The sequence below is a fragment of the Podarcis liolepis genome (assembly GCF_965112155.1).
Source record: "Podarcis liolepis genome assembly, chromosome: 3".
Lineage (NCBI taxonomy): Eukaryota > Metazoa > Chordata > Lepidosauria > Squamata > Lacertidae > Podarcis > Podarcis liolepis.
The window spans coordinates 60,058,284-60,070,119 of NC_139557.1; the positions used below are offsets into that span (position 1 = coordinate 60,058,284).

The following is an 11,836-nucleotide window of genomic DNA, read 5'->3' on the forward strand; positions in this document are numbered from 1 at the left end:
GAGTAAATGCCCTCGTGGGCCAAATTAGATCTACTGGTGAGCAAAGACCAGTCTACAAACCAGAAGTTCCTTACTCCTGTTGAATTCACTAGGCAAAACACTCCCACACAGCCCCAAAATGAATAAAATACAGCCAAAAAACACACACAAAAAACACTCCTCATGCAAACAAAAAAGAAGCAATTTCAATTTAAATTGTAACATTGGGAGGGGCAAGCAGCTCTGACTGGCTTCTGCTTTCAAAGACCTGGTGATGTGCCCTATGCAAGAACACACATACACAGAAAAGGAAAACACAGACTCGCCATTTTTCATCTGAAACATTTTATGTACAAATCTACACAAGTGTGGTAACTCCCCACCCTTCCCCATTAACTAGTCAGTGTATCTGTTGTGTATACTCCACGTATACACCTCATAAATCAAATTAGATTATGAAAATTCATTTACATATATAAAAGAGCTGTTCAAATAGTAATAAAAATGGCACTAACCCTGCAACAAAAGTTATTTTTTTTTTAAATCAAATCTACAGGCCATTTGTAGTTTAATGACCACTACAGCTGTTCCCAGCAGCAGTAATTGTTTCTGATTCAAATACCTAAAATTTCCCTTGCAAGTGAGTCTGATTTGCAGCAACTACAGACTGTAAAGTATTACAAAGGTTGCATTATGCATCTCATATTACCTGTTAAACTAGGTTCCAGATTCATAAACTATTCCGCCTTTAAAATTTCTTCTTTGCCAGAGATGGCTAGAGTTCCAGGAGTTTCCACCTTAAGGATGCAGGATTCACAGCCCTCCAGATGCTGTCAGACTACAACTCCCATCAGCCCCTGCCAGCGTGACAAATGGCCAGGGATGATGGGAGTCCAAAAACACCAGGAGGGCCAGAGATTCCCTGTGCTAGCTAGTTCCTGGCTTGGACAAGCTTTCTTCTCCCTACTTTACTGACCTGAAACAGTCAAATCCCACCAAAGTACCAGGTCATGAAGGGTGAGGCTTCGAAAACCAATACAGTCATTTTATGGCAGGAGATTAGGTCGCAATTCCCTGGGAATGTTGCAAGTGCAGATACCACTGAGGCTTGTGCCTCTGAACATCTGACTCTTCTGATAGCCTATTAATTCTGGAGCAAGAGAAGCTAGAATAATTTCAGTGGCACAGGAGCACATGGTTTGTCGGTGGTGCAAGAGCTCATAGCTACCGCCAAAAATGAATGTCAGTAATACTCCCTTGTTGAAAATAGGAAGGCATCTTAAGACTTGCATCCTAGCAGTAATACATTTCATCCTCTTTTTGTCATTACTTATACAAGCTTAATTTCTGTTGATTTTGTTTCTGAAGAACAAAATGCAAAGGTCAATATGTCCTTGCAGACATCTGCTGTGAGCCCCACCTACGTAAGGTGAATGCTCATCTGCATACAATTTGCCTCACCCCTTCCACTGTAGGGAGAAAAACACATCTTTATGTTCAACCACAAGTGAATCGCTTTTGATGACAACTTTGTTGTTAAGAGAATGCTTCAGCAAAGCCCAGGGCCATACCTTTCATTGTGAGACTTTCAGCCATGTTAATCTGCACAGAATGCACAACAGTATGCTCAACGACTACACTGTAAGCTTCAACGTGAGTATGCTGAAATTAAAAGGTCATGAATATTATCTTTGGACTTCACTGACTTTAGACAATACTGAATTGAAAACATTATCTGGGCATATGTCTAAGACATTGGGGGGATATTTGACCCTTGAATGATCATTGATATGACTAGTCACATTAATACCATACATGGAGACGCTATACATATTATTCTTTTCCCAACCTGCGTAGATTGCCCAGTGTGAGTATTGCACTCATCACACAGAAGCATCTATATTCAAATTTTCACACTATTGTCAACATGGAATTATGGAGGAAATGCCTAATATGTTATGGAACTTAAGTTCCATATATATTTCCTTTCCCTAGAGTGCTTATATTTGTAGCAGCTCATTAAGAACTGAGAAGACTGTGGAATCCAGGGTGGTAATACAGAGATTTTCTTTGGTATACTGGTTCATAGCAATACATTTTTCATCACAATGATCACAGGAATTGTTTCCGGGTAAAGATAGTTTTGTCAGTATTATGTCACATTAGCTTTCCCATATGAATGTGTTTCTGGGGACAGAAAGGGTAGGTGCATGGTTTTGTGTGACTTAAACAAATGCATGTAGTAAGTTTGTGTGGCATACTTTGTGCCACTATTGTCCTGATTACATAAGGAATACAAGCACCATTTATAATTTGGATGGCCTAATGAAGGAACATCTAATTTTTACAGATGTCTTCATTATAAAAAATTGACCCTTCATTGGAAAAATGAAGCCATAACAAGCAATCTGAAAGTAATGGGAATTAGATGGGACCATACCAAAGGCACAATGGTTCCCATAAGAAAAAAGTTCTGTACATACTGTTCCTGTGCAACAAAATCAGTTAAGATCACACAGCTACCTGCCCTACCAGTTTTGCTACAGTAGTTTGCATTGACTTGGGAGAAAGGGAGAAGGCTTTCTGTAAGCCAACTGCAGCACTGACAATGCCCCTTAACAGTGCAATATTTGTGATGTATCCAATGAATACATCACGCTTTTATTTTGGTGCACGTGAACATTAGTTTTACAAAAATCAGTCACAGTTATCTCTTTGTAAATTAAAAAAAAGTCAGCAGTTTTTAGATTTTATAACCCACTCAGCATTTGGGTTTAGCTGATGCAAATCCTTCATGTAGGTATCATCATCCAGGCAGCGTTCACCTGTTAGGAAAACACATATATTATGTAAAACTACAGATTATTTTATTATTATAAAATACAGATTATTAAGACTGTATGCAAATAGGAATAAGTCCTATTGAGCTTAGTGGAAGTTGTTTCTGTGTCAACATGCATCGGATTATGGAAACAGAGGAAATGAGGACCAACCAAGGGATAAAACAAAACCACAACTTTATTAACTCTGATTGAGTTAATAACTGAAGCAAACCATAACACCTAATCACACAGTGATCTCAGCAGATCAGATGCTGAATTCTAAGTGAGTTCCACACTGGTTCAGAGACAGAAGCAGTAAAAACCACTGAGCGGTCAACTGCCACGCTTTGCGGTACACTTAGGGAATCCATGCTAAATTCACCCTCCAAGCCAGTTACTTTTAGATGGGCAAGTCCAGCATGCCCCCAGCTTCCTCACCCCAATTGTCTTGAAAGGATGGTCACTTTATGCTTCACCTTAAGGAGCACACCAATCTTTACTGCTCTCTCTTTTACTTGTACTATTCCAGCAGTTGTGAACATATAATGATAATCTAATTAATTAGGCCCTGTGCAATACATCTCCCCTGCTGAGAATCCTACTCAGCTCTGAAGCTGGCCAGTTAATACCCTACCATGGCTAAAGGGAGAGTGGGTGGGTGCTGAGCTCCCTACAAACCTATTGCCTGTTTTTTTGAGGCAGTGCTGATTAATACAGCCCTCAATCCCCATTGGCTGCCACTGCATGAGGACACACATTGCCAATAAATCCTCACCTCGCTCCTCCCCCTCCTGTACATTCAAACCTGCACATCAGGGGAAAGCTTCTAGCCTAATTCTTGACATACATCACTTCCAAAACAATAGGTATTGGGGGCACTTCCATACAAGAAATTACTCATACACCTGTATGAGGTCATTCCAGCTGCAACATGTGCTTTAAGCAAAGTTTGAAACCAGCACCAAGTCTACAGTGTAAAGAGCCTTACCAATGTTCCCTCCAACTTCATATAAAAACACTTCTTCTTTCTTCAGAGACTGGACGGTCCCACTACAAAGGAATGCAACAAAATTATTCAGCAGAGTACCAAATAACTTGCAACCAAAAGCTACTAGATGTGCTTAGGAAAATGCTCTACGGCTCAGGAGATTTGCCAGTGCGCTAAAATTATCTTGCTATCTTTCTCCATCTGTTAACTTACTGAATAAACATCTCATATTGGGATGATTAGAAAAAGGAGCTACATACTACAATGAATTGCATGGAAACAAAATTACTTGTAGAAACTCATATACTCAAAGGTCCACAAAGGTGATTTGCGGAATCCTATAGTCCCCAAGATGCCCTCACAGAGACCCACAGCACCGTGCCCTAAATATACACTGGTCCCTTGAGCTTAATTATGTCAGGGTGCATTTGTTTTTTTCTTGCTGTAGAATCAAGTCAACACGAAGAAGAAGAAGAAGAAGAAGAAGAAGAAGAAGAAGAAGAAGGGGAGGAGGAGGTGTGGTGGTGGTGGTGGTGGTGGCGGTGGTGGTGGTGGTGGTGGTGGTGGTGGAGGAGGAGGAGGAGGAGGAGGAGGAGGAGGAGTAGTTTGGGAGAAAATGAGAGACAGAAATGCTTGTACCTTTTTTGGCTGAGGAACCTGGCCACTACATCACAAGCTTTTAGTTCTTCCGTCAGCTGGATTGCCATGGAAACTTTGGAAAGATGAGGCGCTTGCACCCGTATTACTCCCTGAGGAACATCAGCCTGCAAAGCAATAATGGAATTGGAATGGAGCAGCTTGCAGCTGGCTTTGAGGAGTTTCTCCAACCAGAGTGCAGAATAAATAGTTGGGACAGCTCACGTACTGAATACTCAAGTTAGGGATATTGTATGGAGAGCATGATGGCAGGGTGGGTGGGAATTACCAGTTATACAATTTTGCAAAATGCTTACAGATGCCTATATTTTACATTGTTACCACCACATTTGCACAGTCAGGGCACATTATGAAGCATGCTTTTGTGATATTACATTTGCACATTAATCGGATCCTGTTGTGCACTGGAAACTAACAAAATATTATTCTTAATTGTACCTTAGGTTATTATAAGAACATTTCTGAACCAATTAGATATTTTTTAACCAAATGTGAATTCTCTTTTTAGTTATACTACAGGCCTAAAGAAAAGCTTTTATGCAACTCTTAATTGCAAAATGTGAAGAAATGAGTTTAATTTCAAATTCTGAATGAACTATCTCATATCAAATTATAAAATGAAATTGCTTTTAAAATCTTAGGGTTCTTTCCTTCTTTAAAATCCAACACATCCTACATAAAATTTTATTAAAACCTATCTTATTAGTTGTAATCCTTGGATAACCTCTGGAAGGTTTTTGCTACTATAGCCTGGCTTCTCATATACTAGATTTAATAATGGGAAAGAAAGCATTAGGAGTGCCAGCAGAGCAGGTGGTATCCACTTCTCATCTTGCAAAAAAAGAAAAGAAAATACAAACTCTTTTTTTATTACAGAACAGAGGCACAGATAATAAGGGATAGGTGAGTTGGGAAGCTATATGTAGAGGGTTACAAAGTCTTCCTATTAATGTGTAGGGCAAGAAACCAATAGCTTCCAACTCCTTCCAGAAACTGTAATAATAATCATAATCTATGCTGCCTTCCTTTAGTGCCTGCAGGCCTGATATGGGTCCCAATATGGCCTACAAGGCCATTTCCCCCAAACTACGGCCACTTGCCCAACGACTGATGTTATATGTTGGTGCCAATTGTTGGTGGTTGCAAAGTGTTGTGCTTATCCAACAGCGAGATCCACAGAGTTCCCTTCATTGGAACTTCCCCAGTGTAGCTGAGGGGGACTTGCTGTCAGTGCCTATCAGCTGACTGGTGCTGCCAGCTAGGATCAGCTACACTGGGATCAGCTACACTGCAGAGCTACTGATCAGGAAGCTGAGGACGTACAGTCCTTTGCAAGCCCCCCCCCCCCATCAGATGATTCCCTTTCAAAGCACTGCCTTTACCCACAACAGTTTGATTTCAAGCCACATGGACAAGGAAAACAGGTCCACTGACACCACTATGATTGGTCCCATGGGACTGACAGGTTGGTTGATACAGGGTGGAAGAGATAAGGATCCACCCCTACTTTACTGCAGCACTCTATATTCCTAATGGCCAAGCTGACTTTTGCCATTTCTAGATAGGTCTAGACTAGCGTTGGCCAAAGTTGGGTCTCCAGCTGTTTTGGGACTACAATTCCCATCATCCCTGACTACTGGTCCTGTTAGCTAGGGATGATGGGTGTTGTAGTCCAAAAACAGCTGGAGACCCAAGTTTGGCCAACACTGGCCTTGAGAAATAATTTGTTCAGTATCAAGATGGCCTGAAATGACTGAAGCCAGCTATATCCAGTAGATGTTTACACAACACACTGAAGGCATGCTGTGTAATGAGCTCCACTTGCCTTCCTGTTACACCGTCAGGTGACAGCCTGAGTCACCTTGACTTGTACTGCGGTGATCAGGGACAAAGAGTGCAGGGCTCACACTCATTAAAAGACAATGGAAAAAGGGAATCGGAGAAGGTGCTAGATCTTCTTACTCTCCTGAGGTTCCCTCTTGTCTATACAGCTGCATACAAAGCGCATGGCATGCTGCACTATCCAAGCCCATAAACAATAACAACTTTGTATTTTCCAAGAGAGTTCAGTTTTAAATTTTAGTTTTGAAATTGCTGCAATTAAGAGAGCTGACCAAATTTTGAGGATTCTGCATGCTGTGCCCTAGATACATATGAAGCAGTGAGCTATAGGGCCTAATTTTAACATCAAGAGGCCACAGTGGGGATAAGGGTAGGGGATTGTTGGATGCTTTGTCCCCCAAACTCCCTCCCCCAGCCAGGTCAGAAACTGGAATGATGGAGCACAAGGAATTAAACTGGGAAAAGGTTTACCTCCTGCTCTTAGTTTATATTTAAAAGTTAAATACAAAACACCCCAAAAATTTGTAACAAAAATGCCTACCATCACCACATCCAGTTTGGCCCCCAATATGCCAATAGATTATAATGAATAATCATTATTATAACGTGATGAGCCAGTGCAATTTTGCATTCTTCCACAAGATGTCTCTAATTCACTAAATTGTGAATATGACTTTAGTTAATGATGGGCTACACACATCCAAAGAGAATCTGCATTCAGAATACAGATCATGTATGTATTCCGATATTTGATCTTAACACAGGCTGGATATAATTAATTAGAGACAAAGTTATGTTTAACCAATCGAGAACAACAGACCAGCAAGTGTTTACCCCAAAACGCTAGTGACTGTGAATTGATTTGTACCTTTTTTAAACTATATATATATATATATATATATATATATATATATATATATATATATCTTCCATACTTTAAAAAGGGAATAGATTTGGTTTCTTCTGCTGCTGTTCTTACAGATACTTCCATGACTGTTTTCAGAGACTGTGTTCTAAAATCACTTTATTGTTTATTGGCATTTATTATGTGGTGCACTAATCTGGATGCCAAACTGAAGAAAGAAATAAACTTCAATCATTTCAGTTTACACCCTTGCTCAGGGCCATGAATCTTTACCTTTCACTCTGAAAGTGAAGCAAGAAACCTAGGTACGACTGAACCATGACAGTTTCGCAACAGTAAGCAAGCGCTTTGGAACGTTCAAGTGTTGCAAAATATAGGCCTTCCGAACTGGAACATCTAGCCATTTTGATTATCTTAGTAACTAAATACTTGTTATAAACCTTTCTTTGCTAATAGGCAAGGCAATGTTTAAATAAGATCATGTTTTTCAGATATTTACATTTATTCATCAAGAAAAGGCAAATTGTAAATATGGCAGCGCTGTTATTTTATCACTACTACTAGCTCTGGTAGTTCCAATTGGAGAACAGCCTTTACTAAAGGTGTCATGGGTTTTGAAGACACTCCAACTCAGGACGCAAGGGAGAAACATGCTAAGAGGAAGGCACCCTTGGCAAATCTACACCGTGATAAACTCTGGACCGGCAACCTATGTCCCCACTGTGGAAGGACGTGTGGATCCAAAATGGGCCTCCACAGTCACTTACGGACTCATTGTTAAAACTGTGTTTATGGAAGACAATCTTACTCGGCTACAAGCGATCGCCAAAGAAGACGATGACCTACTCTAATTTACTGAAAGTTACTTGCTTACCTCATTGACACTTTTTACATCATTGACATTTTTATCTTGCTTCTCATGTTTTTCACGGTCATAAGCCATTTTCTTCAGCAATTTTTTCACAGCTTTGTCCTTTTTCTCCTTTTTCTGACTTTCAGTATTTTGCTTTCTTACTTGGTTCACAAGGAATGTAGGAATCTAAGCAGACATAAAATCTATTATTAACACCATTGATACAATTGGCTCCTATAAACAAATGTTTATATTCTTCTAATGACAAGACATATCAAATATGGAATATCAAACACCAATATTTATGTCAAGCAAGAACAGAATTATATTGTTAAAAATAAGACTCAAATGATAGATGCAAAGAAACAGTATGAAATATAATTGCACAGAACCTCTTCATAGCAAAACCATATAAGGTTTTCATCTCAGGTCAGTTTTTGTACAAGTAACAGGTCTATATTGGTGTCGTGAAATCAGACTGCCCCGCAAGCAGTTTCTCATGAATGGTGCTCTGCCTTCCATATTGTTGTTTGCATGTGTGAATAAGCCCACAGAAGGGCAAAACTAAGCTTTCAACACATATGGAAATAACCAAGATATAACAAAATATGGCACTAATGGTATAATTCATTCTTAGAATTTATTTTCTGTCTTTCTGTGTAATGCATACTCAAGGCAGCCTACAACCACTTAAACATGATTAATAATATAACAATTACATTTCTAGAAGAGAAAATCTCTTTTCCTTCAGTGAAGCTTTAAAAAAAAAAATCTGTTGGGTGTTTTTATTTGGTTTATTGTATTTTTATATTTTTAGCTTGTATATAGTTCCGAAACCAAATCTAGTCAAGGACAGCATATAAATACTTAAATATAATAAATAAGTTATTGTTTGTTCTGAAATACAAAGTAACATTTACAAAGTAGGGGATATTTACTCTCGTCATGAGTAAAATATGCAAACAATTTTCTAAAACACACGAGGATTCATTCTGTAAATATTCCTATGGGGAATTATGTACGCCATCCATATTTTGAACTACATTAAACAGGCATGTTTTATACCTTACGCTGACCTTTTTTTTTTTTACACAAAACAGCTCAATATTATGATTATTATTATTTATTAAATTTGTATATCTATGTAGCTCTTACATCCAGCTGCTCAGAATGAATCGAGTCATCTGCATTGTGTGTGTTTTTGTGTGTATGTTCAGTAAAATTTGTAGAATGGTGGCCCTTCTGTTTGAGACAATTCTCTAATGCAGAGCTTTCCAAACTGTGTGTCACGACATGTTAGTGTGTTGGCCGCAGTGTGTAGGTATGTTGCACGAACGCTCCTCCTGGGGCTGGAAAGGGGTTGCTGTAGTTTAACCTCCAGTTTGCTAGTAAAACTGAATTACTATGTTGTGAAATGATGCATGTCTAAAAATTGTGTCACCAACATGAAAAATTTGGAAAGCTCTTCTCTAATGACAATAAGCACTTTTAAACAAACTTACAGTCCATAAAAGGTTTTGGTTTCTAATCATAAAACGCATGACATTTGCTGTCCCAGCCGCCATAACAAACTCGCTTTGCTCTGTGTTCTTTGAGCCCAAACCATGAAACATGAAGATGTTTGGAGCCATAACCATGGCAACATTCTTTAGGGTCATTTTATTTTTATCTCGGTGATCAATTACCCTTTGAAGAAATTCAAGCAGTGCCTGAAAATGAGAACAGCATTGGCAAAGTAGGCATGTGCAAACAAACAAGAAACATGCTCAAATAGTGCGCTTTTTAAAAAGTTTATTCTAGTATGTACACAGCCTTAAATCAACTAGTAACTTCAGTGGTTAAACTAAACAAGTGATTTCTCCAAAAATCAAAGTCAACTTCCTTTTACCTTCAGTAAAAAGAAAGGTAGGCATCTGAAATCTTTATTCTGGATCAGAGATAGCCAACATGGTGTCCTCTAATAATAATAATAATACCTTTATTGTCATTGTACAACCTGTGTACAATGAAATTAAACGAGCCTTGTTTAACTACAACTTCCATGAGCCCAAGGCAGCATGGCCAATGGTCAGGGTGATAGGAGTTGGATTCCACCAACATCTGTAGGAAACCACACTGGCTATCCTTCTTCTAATGAATATATATTTGACTAGGTCAAGCATATATCACATATTCAAGGTTGCCCTAGATTTTGTTTAGCTGTACTCTGGTTCTTTGCAAGACCAGCAGTGACCCTATCTCTGGGCTGCCTCACTCCTTAAAGGTAAATTTGTGTTAGTGGTTGTGAGATTTATTATGGGCCTGGGAAGGGACCTTGTAGGCCATCTAGTCTAGCAGCAAATCCAGAGGTAGAGTATCCATCAGTGGCTGTCCAGACCCTAGCCGAAAACCTCCAGTCTGGAACAGTCCATCATCCCTCTAGTTAATTAGTTTTATTGCTAAATTGCTCTTATGGTCAAGTGATTTCTCCTAATATTGAACTGATAGCTATCTTCTAAGCCCATTAGATCTGAGGCAGCAGAGAACAAGTGAGAGCTTTTCTGATATTTGAGGAGTGCTACCATATCAGTCCACTTATTCAGGGTAAACATACCCCATTCCCTTAACCTCTCCTCAAATGAAAGGTTTCCATACTCCCAACCATCCTTTCTGAAACCATTCTAATTTGTCCACATTCTCCTTTGAAGTGTTGTGCCAAGAATTAGGCCCCACACTTACAACTTTCCCGCAATCAAGATTCCAGGCCTATCCTTGTGGTAGAAGCATGGCTCTGGAACCCCAACTGGGGAGGAAGAGAAGTGGGGAGTAGCCCTAGTTGCTGTGGGTAGAAGAGTAATTGCAGAACTGTTTTTTTAATGGTGGAGTCTCAAGTCTAACCTTAAGAGTATCTCTATTTCCATCTGGGAGAAGGAGGACCAAAAGATTCAGTGCTTGCAGCTGATGCTTCTTCGTTGGAAGTTCTGTCAGTGAAACATGCAAATCTCAGTTTGTGAATATGTTTTTGAATCATTTTGCATTTTCCTCAAAAATATTAATGTTTATGGATTTCTCTTGGTTATCTTCACAGGTAAAAAGCAACCAAGACATTTTGGCACCTCAGGCAAACCACAAAATGGCACCCCACTCCCCGTCAGGTAAGAAGGGGAGGTGAACATCAACATCAGGAACAAAGGAAGTATAAACATCTACATTGGGATTGATAGCCCTGTGGATCCTGCCGCATGAGGCAGTTGCCTCACCTAGCATCTTGTTTTCTGATTCTGCTTCACGACTCAACTGCCACAAGATCCATTATTACCAATTTTGGGATTCATGATTTCCCTGGTAATGCCTTACTTTTGCTACTTTGTTTCATAATGTAATGCTTATTAATACAATATTTAGTAGACCAAGAAAAATCCTTCACAGATGAAACATCCATTTATGCCCACGACTATGAAAGGAATTTATGACAGTCAGTAAAAAGAATGGCTTAGTGTCACATGCTAAAAAGCTCACTGAAGCACAATGCTCTTTGTTGACCATGCTTCTGGTATTGCTGCATTGCAAGTCATTTGTGGTGCTAAATGTAGTATGGGAGTCCCACATCTCTGGAGGATTTCTAAGGCAGCAATTACAACCAATAACAACATCATTAGGTGTGTTCAGCAAGCTTGAAAATCTCTATGTAGACATTTTCTTTAAAATGTTTACTGATAACCCAGCCACCATGGCAGACAGGGTTGCCAACTGGAATAAAATATTGGAGGAAGGTAAGCCCCGCCCTACATAATTATGATTTTTTTCCACTATGAAAGACCATTTTATGAATTCATCTACTGTTTGCTGAA

General features: G+C 39.4%; 1 protein-coding gene across 5 annotated transcripts in view; it reads right to left on the reverse strand.

Annotated features, from left to right (window-relative positions):
* Positions 1–307: 307 nt before the first annotated feature.
* Positions 308–11,836, reverse strand: part of ARHGAP18 (Rho GTPase activating protein 18) — a 63,809-nt gene continuing 52,280 nt past the window's right edge. For all 5 annotated transcript variants that reach the window (XM_083498149.1, XM_083498148.1, XM_083498146.1 and 2 more), the window contains exons 10-15: positions 10,884–10,966; positions 9,509–9,715; positions 8,028–8,192; positions 4,429–4,553; positions 3,790–3,851; positions 308–2,804 (exon numbers count right to left, since the gene is read on the reverse strand). In XM_083498149.1, the coding sequence (XP_083354275.1) occupies positions 2,713–2,804; positions 3,790–3,851; positions 4,429–4,553; positions 8,028–8,192; positions 9,509–9,715; positions 10,884–10,966 (734 nt within the window). In that variant the 3' untranslated portion in view covers positions 308–2,712. The remainder of the gene's footprint in view (positions 2,805–3,789; positions 3,852–4,428; positions 4,554–8,027; positions 8,193–9,508; positions 9,716–10,883; positions 10,967–11,836) is intronic.